We start from the raw sequence: 26,784 nt of genomic DNA, 5'->3' as shown, positions 1-26,784 counted from the left end.
AAGCATTAGAAGCAGAAGATCAGCAGGACAGCTAGGCACTGGCATTGCTTTAAAGGAAATAAACATTGCAGCCTCCATATCCCTCTCACTTCAGTTGTCCTTTAATGTACTGAATATTTCTAATTTTCAGTAATGTTTTTCTAATTTTCTTTTTCTGCATATATGCATTATATATATATATATATATATATATATATATATATATATATATATATATATATATATATATATATATATATATATATATATATATATATTATTTCAAACAGTGTATCTGGATGTTTTATTGGAATCCAATGCTGCTGTGCTATATGTACAGATCCTCTGTTCTGTGTGTATATACCAATGAAACTGGGGCCCATACTTACCGATTTTCCAGCCGATACACAGCCGATTCGATCACTGATCGAATCGGCTGTGAAATGTCGCGCAAATGCTGACCGAACAATCGATTTCCGGCCAAAATCGACCGTTCCCATCGTTCCTGTCCGTGCGGAAGATTTCGCTCGATCGCCGGCGGGTCGGGAGTGCGGCGTTTGAATGCCCGACGACTGACGCAATACAGCGGCAATACATTACCTGTTCCGCCGGTGCGAGTCCCCTGGTCACCGCTGCTCCGTCTCCGCGTTGGGCTCCGAATCTGGCAGGCTTCACTTCTTCCTGTCCTGGCAGGAAGTTTAAACAGTAGAGCGCCCTCTACTGTTTAAACTTCCCCTGGCAGGAAGTAAAGTGAAGCTGGAGGAGCCCAGACCGAAGAAGAGACAGCGGAGACCGGGGGACTCGCGCCGGCCGGAGCAGGTAATGCATAGCTGGCGGGGGGGGGCGGCGGCAGCTCCACAGACTGTTCGGTTTCATGCTGAAATCGATTCACAATCTGATTGCAGTAAAGGCAGCCATACGATCCCTCTCTGATCAGATTCGATCAGAGAGGGATCTATCTGCTGGTCGATCTGATGGCAAATCAACCAGTGTATGGCCACCTTTAGCTTTTAACTCCTTCAAGCAATATCAAATTAGTGACAGTGGCACAGCAAACACAATTAGATTGGATCTCTGATGATACCTGATCTAATACCAAGCAGTGCCTGGCAGCAAATTAACCATTATCTGGTAGATGTCAACAGATTACCACATCAAATAGTGTATGCCTGCCATAAGCCCTTAAACCTCCTGGCGGTTAATTTTTTTTTGCCATATAGGCAAAAACCCTTTTTTTTTTTTAAATTATTTTTTTTTTTGTTTCATGTAAAGCTACCAGAGTGGTAGCTACATGAAACACCACTAGAGGGCGCATGTGTCCCTCTAGTGCGATCGTCGCCGGCATCAATAGCAAACAGGGGAACGCGTATATAACGCGCTCCCGTTTGGCTTCTCCTGTCGCCATGGCGACGATCGGAATGACGTCATGGACGTCAGCCGACGTCCTGACGTCAGACGCCTCCGATCCAGCCCATAGCGCTGCCTGGAACTCATTGGTCCCGGCAGCGCAGGGCTCTGGCGGGGGGGCCCTCTTGCGCCGCTGCTTGCGGGCGATCGCCGCAGAGCGGCGGCGATCAAGCTGTACGTGCGGCTAGCAAAGTGCTAGCTGCGCGTACAGCATTTTAAAAATGGAGCAAATCGCCCCACCAGGGGCTGAGATATCTTCCTGCGCGGCATAGCCCGAGCTCAGCTCGGGCTTACCGCCAGGAAGGTTAAGGTGCCCATACACTTACTCGATTTCCCGCCGATACACAGCAGATTCGATCACTGTGATCGAATCTGCTGTGAAATCGATGCTCAAATGCTGACCGGTCAATTTTACTGATCGACCGATTTCCGTCTGAAATCGATCGATCCCGATCTGTCCGTGCACAAAATTTCGCTCGATCGCCGGCGGGTTGGGAGTGCGTCGATAGCAGCGTTCGAATGTCCGACGACCCACGCTAGTGGCAATACATTACTTGTTCCGCTGGCTTGTGTCCCCGCGGTCCCTTCTCTGCACTGGGCTCTCTGGCTGGCTTCACTAACTTTCTGTCGGGGCAGCGCCCTCTACTGTTTAAACTTCCCCCGACAGGAAGTAAAGTGAAGCTGAAGCCCAGAGCAGAGAAGAGACAGCGGAGACCGGGGGACACGCGCCGGCCGGATCAGGTAATGTATGCAGGGGCGGCGGCATTCATAGTGAAATCGAATCAAAATCTGTTTGCAGTGTAGGCAGCCAATAGATCCCTCTTTAATCAGATTCGATCACAGAGGGATCTATCTGCTGGTCGATCTGGTGGCAATCGACCAGTGTATGGTGCCTTAAGTTTCAGTGTAATGCCTAGTACACACCCCACAATTTTGTGTTAGATTTTCTGTAATTAGATTATTTTCTGTAAAGTCTGGTAGAGACTGGTCATTATCTCTGGTGCATTGTCTTCTGGTTATCTCCTGCTGAGTAGAACAATGCTTAATTGCTAGGCAGATAGATGGTTTCATAGATCATTTCCAACATGTTGGAAATTATCTATCTGGCAGGTAAATCTTACAGAAAATTGTATGGTGTGTGCTAGGCATAATAGTTGTAGCTGTACCGGACTTTATCCTTGTTTTCTTTGCAAGGATACCTAAAAAAAAAAACAGAATAGAGGGGAGCTCTAAAAAGTACTATACACACTAGATTAAAGTTGGCTGAGACAGCAAACAATGATCACCTTTGTCGATAAATCAGCATGTGTACAGCAGCCCATGACCTGCCAGGCGGATCAACCCAGCCGAGTGACTGGCTATAGTTTTGTTCTTGCTGCTCGTTATGCCTGACATCACGTCTGCGCCACTCTATCGGCCATCCATAACCATCATCCCCCACATTTCCGCAGAACACTTCATCAGCCTGTAGGCTGAATACACATCTGTACAGCCTCTGCCCAGCAATGTCACCAGAGGGTTTGGTGCCGATCCCCATCAATCGAGATCAGTATATCATGTGTACTGGCCCTGTTGTGTAGGGAGTGTATGGGAAGGAAGGGCAATATGTGCGCATACATATTGGTACACCGCCGGTGAGTTCGGCGCAGGGTGAGCTGAATGACAGCTCACCCTGCTGCTGCTCAAATTCCTGGTGCCGTTACATACTATTCCATCTCCAAGCCGTAGCAACTTAGAGGAAGAAGTAATTTGGGGATGCTGTGATTGACTGAACCTCAAATTATCCTTGCGTGGGGTGCGCACTATAGCATTAGTACTATAGCGGTGCCTAGTGCCAAAACCACCTGCTTACATATATGCTCCCTCAGACAGACATCTCCTACAACAGAATTCGTCATTTGCCTGTGCTCATCGCATTTAATAGCCAGACATTGTGGCACAACTCCAGTTATTGTATACAGTAAATGAAGCAGCTGATAATAAAAAGATGGAAATCTGTCAAATGCCACAGATACTTTGTGGCTTAATTTATTTAGTTCCAACGTAAGAAGGTTTCTATTGCACTGACAGTGAGAGTTGTGGCACGAGAATTTTTACAAAAGCATTTAACTATTCTACTGGAAAGTTCAAAAGCTGTGCCCAGCCAGAGCACAAAACTGATTTTCTGACTTGGCAGCTTTGCCCCTTCCTAACATTTGTGTACCTTTAAATATATTTGAATTAAGAGCAATGATGCCCTCTTTTGTATGCGAGTAGGAAGAAGTGAGAGCTAAAAGTCAGGGCTTCCTATTACAGTCCCTGCCAATCCAGCTGCCTAAGATTTCACTACATATTACATCATCACTTTTTTTTAAAGTTGTATAAAACTACGTAGGAATAACATACAACAGTGCGGGTTCACATTATCAACAGGCGATACAACAATTTGTCGCATCAACAGAGCACGAAAAGAACAAACCTCTTTTCTTAAACCAGAACAAGGCAATAAGATGTAAGCAATGCAGTATAAATTAGAAGACGGGACAGCCAGCAGCTCATGAGTCCAGAGACTTCCAGGGTGAAGTCATACCTGCCAGGTATTCATCCTCCAGGGCAGATGTGACCTGTGCAGATGCCACTGTTGCTGGAGTGCTGTGACTTAATGGAGGTATCCTTGGAGTGGCCGATTTTCCTGAAAAAGTGAAAATTATAGTATATATATATATATATATATATATATATATATATATATATAAAATCAGGTCTATAGAAGTAAACAGGACTGCAGAATTGGTACAAAAATCATCCAAACCCAACTCTGCTCTTGCTCCTGGCCCCCACCTTTAAGTCCGGATCCCTCTGCAGTTTATGCCGGCATAGTGGTGCGCACATCAGCGGAGACTTGCGGTGAAAGTGCCGCCCTAAACAGGAAGTGACCTCTGTTTACTTCCTGTCGGCGCTGTTACCGGATACATTACCGTAGCTGCTTTCACAGCAAGTCTCCGCTGATGTGCGCACTGCTATCCCGGCATAAACTGCAGGGGGATCCGGACTTTAAGGTGGGGGTCAGGAGCGGGAGCAGATTAGGTAAGGTGGGTGGCTGAACAAGCGGGTGACTATATACACTGGCTATACAGGGGGGTCTGATTATATACACTGGCTATATGGGAGCGGGGTCTTTACTATATACACTGGCTATATGGGGGGTCTGACTATATACACTGGCTATATGGGGGGTCTGACTATATACACTGTCTATATACAGGGGGATCTGGCTACCGCCACAAAATATAAGACCTCCCCGAAAATAAGCCCTAGCACATATTTTGAAGGTAAAATTAATATGAGACAGTGTCTTATTTTCAGGGAAACACGGTATATCCCTATTCCACTGTTGGTGCGATCTTTGTGCTTCAGTCTCCAGATCTGCACATCTTCCTGCTATAGCTTTATTTATCAGGGAGTGTGCATCCCGGAAAGTCACACAATGTAAGTGGGAAAAGATGCAAGAATTATGGCTGCAGCATCTCCCTACTAAAGATTTTAACTTGTTGGTTTTGTTAAAAATGGCCTGGTCTTTAGATCTGTGGTTAAACTCAAATATATGAATCCAGGCAGTGACACAGCCCACTAGGCTCAACTTACAGCTGAAATATGGACTTTGGGGTGGACCTACACTTTTGTCATTCCCCATTCTCCTTCACAGATTTAAAAACTGCAGAGGTAGAGCAGCTTGACATGAAAGCTATTTCACAGGAATATGAAGTTGAAATAAAAAAGGGTCTCGTCTCTGGATGGAAGGCGCTAAGACGGTACAAAAACTATTTCCATATGCTTGGAAAACAACATCAATATGTACAATGTGAAATGTGCTGATGTACCTCATTACTGAGAATTCTTTGTCTGTATATGACTTTGTTTTTCAATAAAATTTAGTAAACAAAAAAATTATGTAAATCAGTATAACTATGATGTTTTAGCCTTCACCTTCCTCCATTATGCAGTCTATCTATTTATTATCACAGTGGTTAAAATAGCGCTGACACATTTCACAGTGCTTTACACTGAATAATTCAGATCACTGACTGTCACTCAAAAATGGCCAAGAATTCAATGGGCTTCTCTCACCTCCGTGTACCCCATCTATAGGTGCTGCCATGCTCTGGCACTGCTTTTTCTCCCTCTCTTCCCGGAAACGCTGCTGTAGCTGCTTCTGCCGCAGTTTCCGCAGATAAGTGGCGTCCATGTCTGGTTGAGGCACAGAATTGGAGGAGTCAGTCCCAGAGCTGGGGGAGGAAGAAGCCAAATTTGTGAATTTAGGTTCATAGCTGCAACGCTTTCATTGCTGCTTTTCTTCATTAGCTTTGTAAAGATCACAAACTGTAGGTCTAACAAGAAACTCTAAGCAAAATGTTTTAGCTGTTAGTAGGGTACCATAGTTTGCCCAGCACCCCAACAATAGTGCATGGGCTGGGTGAACTTTTGACCTGTATAAAAACGTTAAACTATAGGACAGAACAATGAACTGTGCATCACAAATGTGGCACTAAGTAACCATACCAGTTTTATGTACGTACACTGTTGGAAGGGGGTTAGGTGATGTCAGAGTCTGGAAAAAAAAAATATTGCAAATATCTTCAAAACAAAAGCACCACAAATTTAAATGTTTTATTTCAAGCTCGGTTCCCACCTTAGAGGATGCAAAGCCGGCACAGTACGGATACCCATTTTGCATCCACTCTGCACTGTTCAAAGCAATTGCCACTTCCCAATGCCAATCGCCTCCAATTGCTGCCGCTCCATCCCTGTACTTAGACTGGAGGTCAGGAGAAGCATGGGGCTCTCCATAGGCGGCATTAGAACAATTCTCCCTAGCAACAGGGAGCATATTCATTAACAAAATTTGTAAAGGAGAGCCTCCCCCTATGGACCTCTTGTACCACTTGACAAGCAAGGAGCCAGCAGCTTAATTCTTATACAGCCACATACACTTTAAACAAGACTGCTGTCTCTCTGTACATACAAATAGATTTTAATTACAGCCTTGGCTGCATGAAGATCACAGGACATAGTTAAAATCTGTTTGCTTAAAAACAATAGTACCTGGCCAGGATATGCGCGCTTTTATCTATAGAGGGACCAGATCTGGTTATCTGCAAGGTGTAATCGCCCAGCCGCAGCCTATGCAGAAAACACAAAGCAACCAAGATCTGTTTGTCCTCATCCACCACCTGAACACCACACACACTGTGTTATTGTAACATACACCGGCCTCCCTGGGACCACTGTATTAAATGACTGCAGTTCTTTATGGCCTTTAACTTCCACAGACAACTGAGGCTACTATTGCAAACAACTTGCGGGCAGACAGTTCAAACATAGGCATTGGCGTGCAGGGGCTAGCAGCTTGGAGCAAACGTTTTTTCCCCCATTGCTTCAGAACTTCTTACAGCTTGTCAGCATATTATACTTGCGCAAATTAGATGGTAAGCTCCTGCTTACACGACCTTCCATTACCGCAGTGCACTGGGTGTTAGAAACTTCCTCTGCTATTCTCCGTCCATGTAGGCCTCAGCGCTGTCAGCACAATGTTTCCCATAGGAGCTCGGTCAGTGTATCCAGCGTTACATGTGGGGACACCGCGCGAGCACTCCGGCGGTAGCCACGCCCACCGACGCGTTTCGCCCCGCCCACGGGGCTTTCTCAAGGTGTTTCGGTGGCAGCGGCTTCAGTTCTTCCTCTTTTGTATTAAGACGTCCCAGCTCACGCCCACACAGCTTTCAGGCTGCATTTACTTCATGTATAATCCACACATACGAAGGTGGGGGGCCAGATGTCTTTTAAAAAACACATCACTGTATTCAGATCTTATTCTATCAGATACTTGAGTGGAACTTTAGAATCATTTCTCTGTTATGAGATGGCAAATCTTTTTACACAGGTATAGAGCAGTTAGTGCATATAAATACGTCCCAAGGACATTGTAAAACATAGTCTCTTCATACATGGACTGCCGATCATAGAAAATATGACAGGTTGAGATCTGTATTGAGGCCCTTTGGAGCAAGTGTCCCCAGACGATAGATCCAGGTTTGCTCAATTTTGTACAATTCCCTTTCTATGTCTCCACCTCGAAAAGGGATATGTTGTTTTATGATTCCTTTAAACACCAGACCATCAGGTTTACCGTCATGATAATCTAAGAAATGCTTCCCCAGGGGACTATCGAGATCCCCATTCCGAATGTTGCCAATATGGTCACCAATTCGTCTGCTTAATCGATTTTTCGTCTTCCCTATATACAGTAAGTTGCAGGGACATTTTATCGCATATACGACACGTGTCGAGTTGCATTTTATATTGGCTCTGATGTCAAAGACCTTGGACCCATCAAAGTTCGTAAACGTTCTACTTCTGTCCACATATCTACAATTGACACAAGATCCACAGGGAAACATGCCCTCCCTTCTAGGATATCTGTCCAGCCATGTTGAAGGTTGTGTGGACTAGAATTCCGACCTAACTAGATGGTCCTTTAAATTCTTCGCCCTGCGGGCCGTCATAAACGGTCTTTCACCAATGCCTCGTTTGATCTCTTCGTCTAACATCAACACGTGCCAATGTTTTTGGAGAATTTCATTGCAAATCATTCCAATGCGGGCCATATTCAGTCACAAATCTTATAACTTCCTTTTTCTTGTTATTGTGCTTGGGTGTTCTCCTCGTCTTTCAACGTCAGCAGAGACCCTCTGTCTTTTTCATTCAGTTTCCCTACTGCTTCCTCAACAATTCGTGAGGGATATCCTCGCATTTTGAATCTCTGTCTTAAATCACCAACTTCTCTGTGGAAGTCATTGTCACTCGAACAATTTCGCCTTATTCGTGTGAATTGGCCATTTGGAATGGCTTTCTTCTGTGTTGGGAGGTGAAAATTTGAATAATGCAATAGTGTGTTGCCAGCTGTGGGCTTACGGTAGGTACTTGTGACTAGTCTTCCGTCTTCTTTTTTAACCCTCCTGGCGGTTTGGCAAAATCCGCCAGGGGGCAGCAAATACGTTTTTTTTTTTTTTCCTTTTCCATGTAGCGAGACTTCGTCTCGCTACATGATAGCCGCTGCTCAGCGGCATCCCCCCAGCCCCTCCGATCGCCGATCAGGAGATCCTGTTCAAAGAACGGGATCTCCTGGAGGGCTTCCCCCGTCGCCATGGCGACGGGGCGGGACGACGTCACAGGGGACTCCGATCCACCCCACGGCGCTGCCTGGCACTGATTGGCCAGGCAGCGCACGGGGTCTGGCGGGGGCCCGGCTGCGCGTATAGCGGCGGATCGGCGGCGATCGGGCACTGCACGCAGCTAGCAAAGTGCTAGCTGCGTGCAGCAAAAAAAAAAATTATGCAAATCGGCCCAGCGGGGCCTGAGCGGTGCCTCCCGGCAGCATAGCCCGTGCTCAGCACGGGCTTACCGCCAGGGAGGTTAATCAATAAGTCCAGAAAGGACAACACCTCTCTATCATGCTGATATGTTATCTTTATGTTCCTTGAGTTACTTTGTAACCCCTCAACAAATAAGGACAGCTGTTCTTCAGTTCCCCGCCAGACCAGGAGCATGTCGTCTATAAACCTTAGCCAGAGTACCACGTTGCTCTGGAAGACATCCAATGGGTACACATCATGCCGCTCCCACAAGCCGAGATGGAGACAGGCGTAGGCCGGAGCGCAGGATGCCCCCATTGACGTGCCCCTGATCTGGCGGTAGAACCGACCATCAAAGGCAAAGCAATTATATGTCAAAACAAATTCAAGGGCCTCACAAATGAACTGATTATGTTCTGGGGCCTGCGGAAAATGCTCACTCAGGAAAAAGGACACTGCAGCTATTCCTACGTTATTGGGGATTGAAGTATAGAGTGATTCCACATCTATACTTACAATTATATCCTCCTCAGACATCCTAACCGTATCCAATACCTGTAGGGCATCACCTGTGTCCCTCACATATGATGGCAACTTTTCAACCATGCCCTTCAGCTTGAGGTCCAGATACCTACCAAGTCTCTCTAAAGGGCCCTCATTGCCTGAGACAATTGGGCGGCCAGGGGGGAGGGTTGCATGTTTATGTATCTTCGGTATCGTGTAGAACACTGGTATTCGGTATGTTTCCACACGACAAAAATCAAATTCATGTTTTGACACTACCCCCATTTCACGTCCACTATCTAACAATTGATTGACCTTATCTTTTATTGCTGGAAACGGGTCCGATCTCAACCTGCGGTAAGTTTCCTCGTCACTCAACAGTCTCAGGCATTCCTGCCTGTAATAGTCGGTGGACAGTATCACTACGTTGCCACCTTTGTCACTAGGTTTGATTGTGATATCAGGTAGATTTTTTAATTGCTCCAGAGCCTGCTCTTCACCTGACGTTAAATTTTTCTCATGATTGGACGGACTCCAATGTAATTTATTGAAATCTCTACATACCAATTCCTTGAACGTAGACAAACGATGTATTAGGGGAGGCATATATGTGGATCTAATCCTCACATCAACCGGTAATGGATTGGAAGGACCACTATCTATGGACTCATTCTCATCAATACCTATCCATGTCCCCCAACCTCCTTCATCAGTCAAACTCTCCAAAGCTCTCAACGTCTCCCAATCACTTAAACTGTCCAGTCTAGGAACTTCTTCTACTTCGCTTTGAGTCATGGGTTTGTCGCCACCATATGTGAGGGAAAGCTGCACCCTTCTCAAGAAAAAACATAAATCTCTGTAAACTTGAAATGGATCACCATTACTGGCTGGTGCAGATGTTAAACCACGGGACAAAAGAGAGTAAGCTTCCGGCTTGAATTCGTGAGAAGAGAGGTTTATGACATTGTTTGTCTCTACCGATTCTGTTTCCTTACTGGTTGCACCCTCCTCTCTACCACCTCCTTCCTCTCTTTCCCTTTCCCTTTCTGTTCCTCCTGTCTCAAAATCCCCTTTGTCTTTTCTTTTATTTCCACCTCTTCCTCGTCTCCCTCGTTTTCTGTTTCTGAATCTTGTTCTAAAAAAAAACAATCGATTTTACCAGACGGGTTACTACCTTGAGGTCCTGCTGCATTTGGACTGCGGTTTCTAGATCTATGCCTGCTCATTGACCGATTTCTCGGTCTTCCTCTATCACACTGAAAAAATTCCCCTTGATTCCAACTAGCTACATCCTCTTGAAACTTTGCTTGTTTGTCCTTTTTAATTTTCTTTTGAGTTTTTTCAACATCTGCCCTCAGCTGCTGATTTAATTTCTCAAAATTCTTTTGATTACTAAATGGTTCCAACTTACTTCTACTGGTTTCAATCTGGGATTTTAGCTCATCATTCTGGATAGTTTCTTCATCTACTATCATCCCCATAATCTGTATGCCCCTTCTAATGCAACGCTCTTTCCACAAAGCCATAAACCTCTCAGTTTTTAAATGCTCAGCCGGAACAATTCGCTCCCGAATACCCCATGGCACAACCTGTACTTTAAAGCGGTTTAACACCCAGCATTACAACTTTGCTTTAAAAGATTGCTTACAGCTTACAAACTATTATGCCAGATTTTTTTTTAAGCAGAAATTCACTGAATGGGTTAAACATGACATTTTAGTGTTGGATTTAACTAGGAATCCGCATCCGATCTTATCTGTAGTTACAAATGTATCTTTATTTGGAATACAAATAGACCTTTGAAAAGCCTGCCAGGGAAGCTCTCTTTGTTCTCTCAGAGCAGTGTTTGTTTGTTACATTGTAGATAGATACATTTGTAACTAAACAAGCAAGCACGAGGAGCATTTCTAGCTAAATGCAGCACTAAAATGTCATGTTTAATCCATTCAGTGAATTTCTGCTAAAAAAAAAAATCTGGCATAATAGTTTATAAGCTGTAAGCAATCTTTTAAAGCAAAGTTGAAATGCTGGGTGTTAGACCACTTTTTAATGTAGGATTTCAGGATGGAGATATTCCATCTCCTTCTAAGGGATTTGAGTACTAACAGCTTGTGCTCTCTAAACAATGGAAGGAATGCGTCCCTCTTGGTGTCCTCACTGGTTGTTATTAATTCAATATCACTTGTTTCTACTTGAAATGCACTGTCAATGCCCCGTGGGCGGGGCGAAACGCGTCGGTGGGCGTGGCTACCGCCGGAGTGCTCGCGCGGTGTCCCCACATGTAACGCTGGATACACTGACCGAGCTCCTATGGGAAACATTGTGCTGACAGCGCTGAGGCCTACATGGACGGAGGATATGGCCAACTCAAGCAGCAGAGGAAGTTTCTAACACCCAGTGCACTGCGGTAATGGAAGGTCGTGTAAGCAGGAGCTTACCATCTAATTTGCGCAAGTATAATATGCTGACAAGCTGTAAGAAGTTCTGAAGCAGTGGGGAAAAAAAACGTTTGCTCCAAGCTGCTAGCCCCTGCACGCCAATGCCTATGTTTGAACTGTCTGCCCGCAAGTTGTTTGCAATAGTAGCCTCAGTTGTCTGTGGAAGTTAAAGGCCATAAAGAACTGCAGTCATTTAACACAGTGGTCCCAGGGAGGCCGGTGTATGTTACAATAACACAGTGTGTGTGGTGTTCAGGTGGTGGATGAGGACAAACAGATCTTGGTTGCTTTGTGTTTTCTGCATAGGCTGCGGCTGGGCGATTACACCTTGCAGATAACCAGATCTGGTCCCTCTATAGATAAAAGCGCGCATATCCTGGCCAGGTACTATTGTTTTTAAGCAAACAGTTTTTAACTATGTCCTGTGATCTTCATGCAGCCAAGGCTGTAATTAAAATCTATTTGTATGTACAGAGAGACAGCAGTCTTGTTTAAAGTGTATGAGGGAGCATATTCATTGGTCCATGAGAATGAGAATTCTCCATTACTGAGTATTCCTATTGGTTTTTTGCAGCCCAATGAAGATACCCATGCTTCAGCCGGCCACCGAGCTGAGTACAGGGACCGAGTGGCGAGGGGACACAGGCCGGGGGGGCAGATGCATTACCCCCATAGGCTATATGGAAAAACGCATCCGCCTGCCCAGGGTTATCAAGGACTGCACAGAAATGTGGTCCTCTTACTGCAACACATCCCGCGGATCCTTTGCAGAGTGAAAAGTGTGAATGTCTTCTATTTATAAACTAGGAGCCGTTCACAGTAAGTTTAGTAATGAGCGTAGAATGAACAAAAAATAATGTCCGTGGTGGTTCACTTATCTCCACAAACATACTAATGGTCACAATTTAATAGATTCAAATATCTATTACCATGGAAACATCACATCAGTTCCCTGCACATCAGTCCCCAATATCTATAACGTGTGGCTCTGTACTACTGTTGCACTGAAAACTTTGGTTGATAAACTATATTAGCATATACAAAATACCCAAATCAGGAGTTGCTCTTATAAGTGGACCTGAACTCTTGCACAGGACAGAAGGAAAGCATAGCGAAATGCACCCTGTATGTATTTAGAGAGTTTAGCCTGTTTAAATCCCCCCACCGTGCAATTTGTGTCTAATCACAAGTTGTAATTTGATCTCTCCCTGTGTCACATGACTGCCTTGGCAGAGATGGCAGAAAAACTCATTTGAAAGCACAGGATGTTAACAATATGTCTGCTTTCATGAATCAGGAAGTAGACAGTGCAGATTTATTTTGGGAATTGTATCAGCTGTAGACACTTTTTCCCATTCAGACCACTGCAGCTTTACGGTTTATTGCTCGGTCATACAACCTACTATCTAAATGAATTTTACCTCCTTTTCTTATCACTAATACAGCTTTCTTTACGTGCTATTCGATTGCTGCTGTGATTTTTAGTTTTTATTATATTCATCAAAAGACATGAATTTTGTCAAAAAAATGATTTTTTTTTTAGCTTTCTGTGCTGACATTTTTCAAATAAAGTAAAATTTCTATATACATTCTTGTCTAAATTTATTGTGCTACATGTCTTTGATCAATAAATAGACACTGGATTTTTTTTTGTTTGGGTAAAAGTTACAGCATTTACAAACTATGGTGCAAAAAGTGAATTTCCCCAGTTTGAAGCATCTCTGACTTTTCTAAACACCTGTCATGTTTCATGAGGTGCTAGAATTCCAAGATAGTATAAATACCCCCCAAATGACCCCATTTTGGAAAGAAGACATCCCAAAGTATTCACTAAGAGGCATGGTGAGTTCATAGAAGATTTTATTTTTTGTCACAAGTTAGCGGAAAATGACACTATGTGACAAAAATAAAAAAAGTTTCCATTTCTGCTAACTTGTGACAAAAAAATAATGAAATCTGCCACGGACTCACCATGCCCCTCTCTGAATACTTTGGGGTGTCAACTTTCCAAAATGGGGTAATTTGTGGGGTGTGTTTACTGTCCTTGCATTTTGGGGGGTGCTAAATTGTAAGCACCCCTGTGAAGCCTAAAGGTGCTCATAGGACTTTGGGCCCCTTAGCGCACCAAGGCTGCAAAAAAGTGCCACACATGTGGTATCACCTACTCAGGAGAAGTAGTATGTGTTTTGTGGTGTGTTTTTCCATATACCCATGCTGGGTGGGAGAAATCTCTGTAAATGACAATTTTTTGATTTTTTTTTTTACACACAATTGTCCATTTACAGAGATATTTCTCCCACCCAACATGGGTATGTGTAAAAATACACCCCAAAACACATTATACTACTTCTTCTGAGTACGGCGATACCACGTGTGTGACACTTTTTTGCAGCCTAGGTGCGATAAGAGGCCCAAAGTCCTATGAGTACCTTTAGGATGTCACAGGTCATTTTGAGGCATTTGGTTTCTAGACTACTCCTCACGGTTCAGGGCCCCTCAAATGCCAGGGCAGTTTAGGAACCCCACAAGTGACCCCATTTTAGAAAGACAACACCCTAAGGTATTCCGTTAGGAGTATGGTGAGTTCATAGAAGATTTTCTTTTTTGTCACAAGTCAGCGGAAATTGATTTTTATTGTTTTTTTTCACAAAGTGTCCTTTTCCACTAACTTGTGACAAAAAATAAAATCTTCTATGAACTCATCACAACGGAATACCTTGGGGTGTCTTTCTAAAATGGGGTCACTTTTGGGGTTCCTATACTGCCCTGGCATTTTAGGGGCCCAAAACCGTGAGGAGTAGTCTGGAAACCAAATGCCTCAAAATGACTTTTCAGGGGTATAAGCATCTGCAAATTTTGATGACAGGTGGTCTATGAGGGGCCGAATTTTGTGGAACCGGTCATAAGCAGGGTGGCCTCTTAGATGACAGGTTGTATTGGCACTGAAGTGCAGGAAGCGTAGGATGTTCTCAAATTGTGACCTGGACATGGCAGCAGAGAACATGGGCATGTGATGTATTGGGTGTGTAGACCAATAAGACCGCAATACATTCTTTTTGACTAGACCCATGTTAAAGTGAACCTCCAGGCTTAAAATTGACTCAGCAGCACTGGAAAGGCCTGGTGTTTCTTTAACTGTTTCACAGCATCAGACCTTTTTTTCTCTTATACAAGCCTCATTTTTAGCTGCACAGAAAAAAACTGCCCAGGCATTTTTCCCCTAATGTTGTGCAAAGCATGATGGGATTACTGATGTTGTTCTCGTTCTGCTGTTTTGGTGCAATTTTTTTTTTTTTTTACATTTTGAATTTGACATTTGAAGCCTAGCACGTGCAGCTGGGAGGGGTGATCAGGACACAGGACAGTTGGAACTGTGTCTCCTGTTCCCTGTCACCTCCTTTCAACCAAAAAGATAGCAGCCCCCATGAATCACAAACATTTGCCTGTTCTTTTAAAACGGGGTCGGTAAGAGATTAGATTACCTATCTATTCTAATTAACATAACTAATGTAACTTAATGACAGTATGTTTGTTTAGGCTGAAGTTCCCCTTTAAGTAGAAGGCCCCAAAAAATGTTAAGTTTGGAAACTTGGAGTGGTTTCCACCGAAAAGGCTGGGCATGGTAGCTTCTCAGATTGGCGGTTGCGTATTGTGTGGCATAACGGTTGGTCTCAGCCACAATTAAGTCGTAGAGATCCACGGTGAACTACAGATGAAAAAAGTCTAGGGCCGATCCTAGATTATCTGTCTCCACCTGGACTCCAGACTGGGCGGTGAAAGGGGGCAGTACGGGTGCGGCGGAACCAGGGGATTGCCAATTAGGATTTGCCAGCACCCCTGGCAGACTATAGGTAGTACGGGCCCGTTTTGCTGGTGGCTACGACTCGGGTCTTAATGCACGTGCCACCGAACCAGTTTCTACTACCATGCTGGTGCTTGCTACTTCACCATGGCCTATGGTAGTACTGGTGCTAGGTCCAGAAGCTACACTGCTGGTGCATGCCTCACCAAGAAACCTCGGATCAGCGCTAGCACCACTCTGCTGCCCTCGAGTCTGATCCTGCGCCACCTGCGGTCCAGTGACATGGGGTGTGCTACGCCTGGCTCTAACTGGGACCTCAACCTCGTCATTGCTATCGGTCAGAGAGCCACTGCTGTTCACCGGTTCATATTCTGACCCGGATGATTCGTCGGATGAGGCTTCCCAATCGCACTCATCCCACTGGGCCAGAATCTCGGCGGCCTCTTCAGCGGAATACACCTTTTTTTGCCATGGTGGACTGCTAAATTTAGGGGGTATTCCTCTAAAACTACCCAGGAAAAAGAGCACCTACCTAGTAAAAGGGAGTACTTGTGAAGTAGAAAGCTGTGGACACGGAGTTTTGATATTAAAAATAAATAAAAATAAAATAAAATAAATCAACACTGATCTTTACAGCGCCACAGCTATTGTACAGTGTTTTTGCAGTGATCAGAAAAAAAAATTCTGTCACTGCAGTGGGGCGGGCAGAATGCAAGTGCAGGCGATCGATCAAATACTGTGTTTTTAGTGTATCCTAGTGACCCTAATATAGATCTGACTGTGATCAGTAATGATCACTTACAGATACTATATAGTAGCAATGCTGATTAGCCACACCTATGATGCTAATCAGCAACAAATTAGTAACTGCGGTGTGGTGGGCTGGGTGCTAACTGACGCTAACTACCCAACGAAGGGCCCTAGCTAAATAACTGGCCTAACTGTAAACACTAGTGATACTAAAAAAGTGACAGTTTTCACTGATCACTGTTTTTAGATCACTAGGATAGTGACAGGGGGGTGATCGGGGGTGTTCTGAGGGGGATCTGAGGGTGTGGGCGGGTGATCAGAAGCCCGCAAGGGGCAGATTAGGGCCTGATCTGATGGGTAGGAGTTCTAGGGGGTGACAGGAGGTGATTGATGGGTTTCTTAGGGGGTTATTAGAGGGGAGGATAGATGCAATAAATGCACTGGGGAGGTGATCGGGGGGGGGGGGGGGGTCCTGAGGGTGTGGGCTGGTGTTTAGGTGCCCGCAGGGGGCAGATTAGGGTCTGATCTGATGGGTAGCAGTGACGGGGTGATTGATAGGTGATCAGGGTGTGATTAGAGGGGAGAATAGATGCAAGCAATGCACTGGCGAGGTGATCAGGGGGGGTCTGAGGGCGATCTGAAGGTGTGGGCGGGTGATTGGGTGCCCGCAAGGGGCAGATTAGGGTCTGATTTGATGGGTAGCAGTGACAGGTGGTCACAGGGGGTGAATGATGGGTGATCAGTGGGTGATTAGAGGAGAAAATAGATGTAAACAATGCATTTGGGAGGTGATCTGAGGGCGGGTCTTCAGGTTATCTGAGGGTGTGGGCGGGTGATCAGGTGCCCGTAAGGGGCAGGTTAGGGTCTGATCTGATGGGTGGCAGTGAAAGGTGGTGACAGGGGGTGATTGACAGGTCATCAGTGGGTGATTACGGGGGAGAATAGATGTATACAGTACACGGGGGGGTGATCAGGGGCCCCTAGGAGGCTGATTAGAGTCTAATCTAAAATTAGCGTTGACAGATAGTGACAGGGGGTGATTGATGGGTGGTTAGGGGTTGTGATTGGGTGCAAACAGTGGTCTGAGGGGGTGATCAGGGGTGGGTCTGAGGGGTGCTGTGGGCGATCGGGGGCAGGATGTGTGTGTGTGTGTGTGTGTGTTTAGTAAAAGGGCTGCCTCCTCCCCTGGTGGTCGCTCGATCACTGGGACCACTAGGGGAGGAGGCAGCCAGTATAATACACTTTGTTAGCTTAACAAAGTGTATTATACATTTACTAACGGCGAGATCGGAGGGTTAACAACCCGCCGGCGCTGCTAATTAACCGGCAGGTTGACGTCATGGATTGGCGGAGCCTAATGCTGGTCGATGCACGCAATGCCTGGCTAACTAGTCCCCCCGGTGCCGCCACCGATCGGCGTTACGCGGTCCTGGGGGAGCCACCTTGCCGACGTCCTTAGGTAGTAGGCGGTCGGCAAGTGGTTAAGAACTAAACATGCAGTGTTCTCCCCAGGCTCTTTTAGCCGGGTGCTACACCTGGCTAGTTTCGGTGAGCACCCGGCTGTCATCGGCTCACCTCCTCCTATTCTGTAAGCAGAGTTGCACACATAAGCACCGGCCTTGCATTCTCTCAACTTGCCCCACCCGGCTACTTTTTCATGCCAACCGGCTACTATTTTATGCCGCCCGGCTGGAAAAATTTCTGGGGAGAACACCGACATGGCAGCAAGGTGGGGCTTGCAGGCCCTCACTAGACATAGCTTCGCTATTGCATCAGTCCTGCAACTTTCCTCTGTATTCTGTGAAACAGACACTAAAGGGCGGTTTCTGCATACCTTGATTTGCTTTGGTACGAATCGTGATTACTCTTTCTACTGTCATCTTCATGCTGCTTTTCAGGAGATTGGTCACGTAGCGCTGACAGCTGCTTGTCAGTTGTCTCCTGGTGACTCTTGTCAATTAGTTTCTGCTCCTGCAGGAGGCTGTTGTACCGTGCCTTTTCCAAGGACGCATCAAAGTCCTGTCGCTTGGTGTGTGCAGCATCAATGTCAGGAGGAGGCTGTAATGGACTGACTCATTAATGGGAATACCAGAACATGTGTTTCTTTACTGTAAAGGACACAAAAGAAACAGAACTCAAGCAGCTATGATCAGAGCTGAAAGCTCAGCCTACGTACCTACTCTCACATCTATAGCCCCCCTGGCGGTATGGACGAGCCAGACTCGTTCAGGGAAAATAGCTGAAAATGTTGTGGACTAGTCAGGCTTGTCCAGCAATTCTAAGGCAGGGTTCAGTTTTTTGTATTAAAATCCAAGTTTGTATGCAAATTTTTGCATGCTGTGGAAACCTGCATGCACAAATTTGCATATCAATGCAAAAATGCAGAACAAGGTTCTTTGGCTAATGTCCTACCTAGTAGGAAATTAATTAGTCGATAGATCCAAGACATAGCATGTCGCCCCTGGTCCAGCACCCATGAAAACAAAGGACTGAACTAGCTCCAGACAACTGAGCTTATTTTGCCGGGACCCAGTACCAGCGAAGTACTTTAAATGCTGACTCCACCAGGGCTGTGGAGTCAGTGCAAAAATCCTCCGACTCCCCAGGTTAGTATTTCACTGACTCTGACTCCTCTAATTTGCATATTACAATCTTGTTGATTGAAAGTATGTAACATAAAATGCATCTCTTAACTGCCAACGCTTAGAAATTTTAAAAGACAACTGAACTGAGAGGGATATGGAGGCTGTCATATTTATTCGCTGCTAAACAATACCAGTTACCTGGCTATCCAGCTGATCTTCTGCCTCCAATGCTGGGAATACACGGTTCGATTCTGAGCCATTTAGATGGCTCGATAGATAATTTCCGACATATCCGATCTCCCGCCCGATCGTTTCCGCGCTCAATTCCGCAATTAGGACAATGGAAAAAAGATAAGAAAAACAAGCGGAAGATAAGAGAACCACCTGTGGAATTGAGTGGGGAATCGGTCGGGCGGGAGAATCGAGCAGCAAAATCGATCTGTGTATGCCCAGCATAATACTTTTAGTCATAGACTGAGGCCTCATTCACATCATACGCGCTTCCGTGCGCATTTGGAAGCACGTATGATGTGGTAACATGCAAGAATGGCAGCAGGGTATAGACAGCCCTTCTACCGTTCACATCAAATGCGCTGCGCAGCAGTACGATTTGCTTGCGTACTACATGCATTCTGCCTGCAAGCGCAGGGCTGACCCATTCACTGTCAATGGATGGGATCAGCAGTGCAGCGTATGCGTTGCATTCCGATTGCAGGGCCATCTGCGCTGCATAGATGTGAACAAGGCCTAAAACTAGTCCTTGGTAAGAGTACTTGTAGAAGGTTCAGACAGGAACAAAGAACATCTATCAGGCCCTAGGCAATGTAACTTGGTACATGTAAGAGTGATGCGCAGGTACTCTGCAGGAGAATGAGGGGGGTTCTTTCTCTATTACACATTCTTCATGTACAATCTGAACCAGGGAACCTAAACGGAAAAGGGTATGGATTTTTTATTTTAAAAGGATACCAGTTGCGTGACTCTCCTGCTGATCCTGTATGTCTAATGTTTTCAGCCACAGCCCAGAAGCAAGCATGCAGATCAGGTACTCTAACTGAAGTCATACTTGATTAGCTGCATGCTTGTTTCAGGTGTGTGATTCAGCCACTATTGCAGCCAAAGAGATCAGCAGGACTGCCAAGAAACTGGTATTGTTCCCTATCCCTATCAGTTAAGGGTCCCTTTAAAGTAAACCTGAGACAGATGAAAGTTTTATACATACGTGGGGCTTCCTCCAGCCCCCTTCAGGCTAATCAGTCCCTCTGTCCTTCTCCGCCACCTGGATCTGCTGCTATATGCAGGGCTGTGGAGTCTGAGTCGAAGCAGTTTTGGGCACCCGGAGTCGGAGTCGTGGTTTCGTAAACTGAGGAGTCAGAGTCGGGGGTCGGAATAGGATGATTTTTGTACAAAATCCGCAGCCCTGTTAAGTATTAGACTAAGGAGTCGGAGTCGAGGAGCTATTTTGGGTACCCGGAGTCGGAGTTGAAGACGGAGTCGTGGTTACATAAACCAAGGAGTCGGAGGATTTTTGTACCGACTCCACAGCCCTGGCTATATGTCCAGGCACTTAGCCAGTCCGGCGCAGGAATGAACTACACCTGCGCAACACTATAGCGCAAATGCAGAACGCTCCTGGCTGTGGAAGCTGCACGCGGCCGGACTGCACTAACTGGTTGAATTACCAGGACTCCTAGCAGAAGATCCAGGTGGTGGAAGACGACAGCGAGGGACTGATTAACCTGAAGGAGGCTGGAGGAAGCCCCAGGTTTGTATAAAGTTTTCTTTTCATCCGTCTCAGGTACCCTTTAATTCTTAGTCACAAAACCAGATTTTAACAACATATCAAATTATTTGATTTCATGAGCAGGAGTGCATAAATTTGCATAATCCTGCATCAACGCAGAATTATTTGCACCTCATTGACCATCTCTATCAGTGACACAGCTACACATCTGGCTTTATTCTTACAGCATAGATAGATGGTATTTAGTATATATGTTACGGCCAGAACCCGAAGTTTGGCCACTTCTAGTTCTGGCCGGCCACTTCGGGTTCTGGCCGGCCAATGCGCGAAGTGGCCGCTGCGCTGCGGCCAATGTTAGAAATGGAATGATTCCTCTGACATTAATGTATCTTCTGGCCGCAGCGCAGCGGCCAAACGTATAACAACTTAGTTCATTTAATGCAATTCAGCCGGCGGCAATGTAACAATTCAAGCCGCCGGCTTTTTCTCTGCCTCTCTCTCCTCCTCTTATGGGCAGCAGGCGGGGACACGCGTCTCCCCGGGAGTCGTTCGTCGCACCAGGAAAGCAGAGCGGGGAGGCTGCAGACATCGCTTCTGCCAGCACCCGCTCTGCAAGAACGGCAGGATTCCCCTGCCGCGACGAACGACTCCGGGGGGGACACTCGTGTCCCCGCCCGGCTGTCCATAGGAGAGAGCGAGAGAGGCGGGGGGGGGGGGGGGGGGGGGAGAAGGAGAGAGAGAGGCAGAGGAGGAGAGAGAGGCAGAGAAAAAGCCGGCGGCTTGAATTGTTACATTGCCGCCGGCTGAATTGCATTAAATGAACTAAGTTGTTATACGTTTGGCCGCTGCGCTGCGGCCAGAAGATACATTAATGTCAGAGGAATCATTCCATTTCTAACATTGGCTGCAGCGCAGCGGCCACTTCGCGCATTGGCCGGCCAGAACCCGAAGTGGCCGGCCAGAACTAGAAGTGGCCAAACTTCGGGTTCTGGCCGTAACATATATAAGGGCCCTTTTCCACTAGCAATCGCTAGCGTTCACGCTGAACGCTAGCGATTGCTGAATCGCAATTAGCGGCGATTCCCCGACGTTCGCGGCCGCGATTTTGCTATGCTATGCACTGCATAGCAAAATCGCGGCAATTATCGCTCCGCCGCGCGTTCGCGTTCCCGACAAAAACGAATCGCGGTAGTGGAAATGACCTACCGCGATTCCTATGTTAAAAAGCAAACCGTAGCGATTGTAAAATCGCTAGCGGTTTGCGTTTTTGCGATTCAGCCAGCGCAAACGCGCTGGTGGAAAAGGGCCCTTAGAGATTCCTGTGTACACATCATATATACTGTACAGTCACAATCAGATGTGTATATCTGACTTAAAAAATACAGGGACTGCTTTATTGAAGCAGCACAAGTAACTATTTTTGATTGGTTTATTTCATTTTTGTGGGCTACGCACAGCTATTACTGTATATATAATTTATGATGACTATTATCTGAGAAATAGAACATTTTATCATATTTTCTATTTTAATTACAGTTTAAATTCATTAGGAGTTGGGGTCTGTGCAATTTGTCTCCGACTCCAGGTACCCAAAAATTGCTCCGAATCCTCGACTCCGAATCCTCAGCCCTGGACTCCCCAATTGGCTAAACACCTAGAGATTATTTTAGCCAGGGGACAGTAGTTATATTGAAATAGTGTTTGATATTTAGATGTTAGCTTGATTCCTAAGTATACTAATTAAGTGAGAGACCGTACAAAAGGGTGTTTGATTTAAATTATGCCAATGTAAATTCATCCAGGGTAACAGTTATAACCTCAGATTTAGGCTATGTTTCCATATGTGCAATTTTACTGCAAATTTTCACAATGAAAATTCACATTACATGAAAACCAATGATTTTTGTTTACATTCGTTGTATGCAAAAAACAAATAACAAAACCTGCTGAATTTTTTTTTCACGTTCTGTATATGATTTTTCGCATATAACGCAAATTTCTATGTGTGTTTTCTTACCGGAAAAAGAAACTTATGTTGTCACTTGGCATAACATGTAAATTGCCTAAAAAAAACCCATATAAAATACCATGCCTTTTTTCTATTTTCAGAAAAATTGCATGTGATTACCTGAGGTGAACATGCAATGTTACAGTGGAACATACCCTGACTCACACTTATGTGTAGACCTGAAACGGAGGAAAACTTAGAAAGAACACTCAATTGTGCAGGAATAGCTGTCAAGATGATGGTAATGGTAAAAAACAGCAACAAGTCATCTGCTAATAGTTTTAAATGTAGTTGGATGTTGGCAATCTTGACACCTGCACTCTTAGAAATCTGCCTGAATTATAACTGAGCCTTTAGTGATTGCAATTGCTAAGTGCTCCGATGCTAATACAAATACAATAGGAGAAAAGGGGCAGCCTTGGCGAGTGCCCCTTGATATACAGAAGGGAGCCGAGGTAAATCCAGCACAAAAGAACCTGGGCTGAAGGAGCGAAGTACTTTACTCCACGTGATAAAAGAGTGCTCAAAACGCCATTTGCCTAGCACCTGCAGCAGGTAATCCCAGGAAACTTTAAATGTCTAAGGCCAGACAAACCTTGTGGTGTACAGTTTTAATCACTTAAATAGCCCTAAAAATTGTGTTAGGGGCCGGTCTACCAGGTACAAAGCCAACTTGATCTTTATGATCAAGGTCAAGCAATGGACAACATTATTAGGAACCTCCCTTCCCCCTATTACCCCTCCCTGTTCTCCCTCTCTCCTCACATCCCTCACAATTGCCCTGTCCCCTTTCTTCTTTTTTAAAAGTAGTCCATACAACTAAAATATATAGTTGTTCTATAAACCAGCAGTTCTAGATTTACTCATGCCATGAAAGGGGGGAAAAAAAAAAAAAAAAAAACCTACATGGCTCTGACCGCTGTCCTGCAGTGATGCATTATGGATTTTTCTTAGAAACATGGAGGTGATAAAATATAAAAAAATATTTTGTAGTTTAAGCAATACTGTAAGTTGAAATGCTTTTTTCCCCATTTAGGGCTTTTAAAGGTTCATTTAGATCGACTACATAAGAGTTTTTGTCTCTCCATGTATAGATAACCTGTACTGTTTACGAAATGCATTCAGACTGGAATACTGTTTTGCAGATAGTCTGACTTTTACTGAACAGTAATTTGATTCATTGGTATGGCCAACAGCTCTTTGCACAGTGTCAGTACTGCATGCAGCAAAAGCAGCATAGGGGGCGATATACAGGCTGGGAACGCGAACAATCACTCGCGTTCCCATGCCTGTCGGCCGGTGACGGCCAAACCGGAAGTGTTCGCCGGCGGGTGCAGAGGCATCGGAGCGGAGCTGCGAGGGCACCGATCGGCTGCAGGGGGCTGAGGGAAGCCCCAGGTGAGTTCATCTCGTTTTTTTTTTTGTGTGGCTTTAGGTTCACTTTAAGCTCATATGTGGACGTGAATTTTATATTACCGTATTTTTCGGACTATAAGACGCTCCTGACCATAAGACGCACCTAGGTTTAGAGGGCAAAAACCAGGGGGGGAAAAAAATATACTAAACCTGGTGCATCCATGGTGAAGGGGCAACTTCTGGAACATCTCCCCTCCATCCCCCTAGTTATTATCCCACCCCCTTTTATCCACCCTGTGCCTTTCTTCAACTTCCTGTGTCATTCTCTGTTCCTCCTGGGTCCTCCTTTGCCCCCCATATGACCTCCTCTTCCCCCTGTATCTCCGTGTCTCCCTGATGACTGCTTCAGTCCGCGTGTCCTCCTTTGCTTCTTGTCCTACTATGTCACCATGTTCTTCTCGGTATCCTGTGTCCCCTCTGTCCTTCTTTGATGCTGTCCCCCTGTGTCTCTGGTGTCCTCCTGTGTCTCATCTGCCTTCTTGCGCCCTATGTCTGGTGTCCCAAGTGTGTCATCTGCTGCCTGTGTCCTCCTTGGACCTCTATGTGCCGTGTGTGTGTGTGTGTGTGTGTCCTCAATCCCCTGTGCCACCTCTGTCTGGTATCCCATGTGCCATCTTCCCCCCCCCCTCTCCTCCTGTGTCCCCAGTGTCCTACCTTGACTCACCACCTGGCCCTGTACCCTTCTGGCAAGTATTATATACAGTACTTGGCACGATAAAGGATGTCCTAGATCCAGACACCCGGGACCTCCATGCAGCCATCCCATCCCTCCTCACCGCCGCTCCAGCTGAGTCTTGTCATGCCAGACATGCTGGAACTGAAAGGACAGTACAGTACCAATTAGACGTCCTCATGACCGCAGCCATGCAGCACCAGAAGACTGCTGCTCACTAAATACGACAACCAGGGACTTGCCGTTGTTGATGTGCTGATGAGGCCCTGGCTCGTCCTCTCCTAGCTCCATGTGCACCAAGTAGCGTCCAGGTCACTCCAGCACACCATGAGCACGGCCAGGCTTAGGACGAGCAAACCGCAGGATACCGGTTACTAACGAGCTTTCAGGCGCCACGCGGGCCAATCACGGGGGAGCCGATGGTCTCGGAGGCGGGACCATGGCTCCTCCAGTGGGCCAATCACTGCACTCGCTGCTACTGAGCAAGTGCAGTGATTGGCCCAATGATGGAGCCATGGTCCCGCCTCCAAGACCATCGGCTCCCCCGTGATTGGCTTGCAGCGCTCCCTCCTGATTGGTAGCAGGGCAGGATCAGCTGAAGCCACGATGAGGGGGACTGGATGGCTGCATGGAGGTCCCGGAGACATCGTAAACTGGCTTGCAGTGCTCCCCGATTGGCCACATGGAGCCTGGAGGCAGCGCACAGGGCAGAATCAGCTGGAGCTGCGAGAGGGGGACTGGATGGGATGGCTGCAAGGAGGTCCGGGAGACATCACTGATCGTGCCAAGTACCGGTATATACCATACCAGAAGGGGACTGGGGGGCCAGGAAATGAAAAAAGGAGGAGACTAAGGAGGAACAGGAGGGCAGATGGCACACGGGGACACCAAGGGGGGGGGCTCAGTTAACACATGACGGCAAAGTAGGAAAGTGGTGGGGGGAACCTTCGGACTATAAGACGCACTGACTCCCCCCCCCCCCCCCCACACACTTTTTGAGGAGAAAAAGTGCGTCTTATAGTCCGAAAAATACGGTACTTACTTATTAAAACTTTAAATAAGGAAATAACTAAATAAAAAAAACAATATTAAACAGGGACCACTGTGGCCACAAAACATAGAACTCATACTGATACCAGCTTAGGCAACTTGTTGACAGCCCGGAGATAATCTTTATCCATGATACAGTTCCCAAGAGCATTTCCAAAGCACCTATGGTAAAAGTGTATCATTACTGCTTTATAAAAGGAAAATGGTTTTAAAAAGCAACCAGACACGAAACAAACATTGAAAAGAACACAATCCTTTAGGACTCGGCAAGAACTTTAAAACGTTCCCAGCATAAGAGTCCCTGTCTGATCACAATAAAGCCTGTGCATGGACAAGGAAGGCTGACTATATGCAGTTTCGACCCCTAGGCAAAATATCTTTTGGCCCCATCAATATATTCTAGCTATCCCTTGTATACAAAGCAGATCCTCCCCCCATTCTATATGCAGCCCGATTGTCCCATGTGTAACATCTATTTTATGGTATGCACAGCTCCCTTAACCCTCCAGGCGGTCTATTAAAATCCGCCAGGGGGCAGCGCAGCAGTCTTCTTAAAGAGAACCCGAGGTGGGTTTGAAGAAAATTATCTGCATACAGAGGCTGGATCTGCCTATACAGCCCCGCCTCTGTTGCTATCCCAAACCCCCCTAAGGTCCCCCTGCACTCTGCAAATCACAGCCACGTTGCTGACAAACAGCTTGTCAGAGCTGGCTGTGTTTATCTCTATAGTGTCAGTCTGCTGTTCTCCCCGCCTCCTGCAGAACTCCAGTCCCCGCCTGCATCCCTTTCCTCCCTGCTGATTGGAGGGAAGGGACGAGGGCAGGGACCGGAGCTATGCAGGAGGCGGGGGAGCAGCTGAGACTGACACTACAGATGTAAACACAGCCTCACAGCACGGCTGTGATTTATGAGGGATTGCAGAGTGCAGGGGGACCTTAGTGGGGTTTGGGATAGCAACAGAGGCTGGGCTGTATAGGCAGATTCAGCCTCTGTATGCAGATAACATTCTTTAAACACACCTCAGGTTCTCTTTAAAA

General features: G+C 46.1%; 1 protein-coding gene across 1 annotated transcript in view; it reads right to left on the bottom strand.

Moving 5' to 3' along the window:
• Positions 1-26,784, bottom strand: part of RAD52 (RAD52 homolog, DNA repair protein) — a 110,609-nt gene that overhangs the window by 18,465 nt on the left and 65,360 nt on the right. The window contains exons 7-10 of the mRNA XM_068272890.1: positions 25,834-25,909; positions 18,106-18,329; positions 5,494-5,651; positions 3,956-4,057 (exon numbers count right to left, since the gene is read on the bottom strand). Of these exons, the coding sequence (XP_068128991.1) occupies positions 3,956-4,057; positions 5,494-5,651; positions 18,106-18,329; positions 25,834-25,909 (560 nt within the window). The remainder of the gene's footprint in view (positions 1-3,955; positions 4,058-5,493; positions 5,652-18,105; positions 18,330-25,833; positions 25,910-26,784) is intronic.

This window comes from Hyperolius riggenbachi, chromosome 3, assembly GCF_040937935.1.
Source record: "Hyperolius riggenbachi isolate aHypRig1 chromosome 3, aHypRig1.pri, whole genome shotgun sequence".
NCBI classification, from domain to species: Eukaryota; Metazoa; Chordata; class Amphibia; order Anura; family Hyperoliidae; genus Hyperolius; species Hyperolius riggenbachi.
This window is presented reverse-complemented; position numbering and strand designations above follow the sequence as displayed.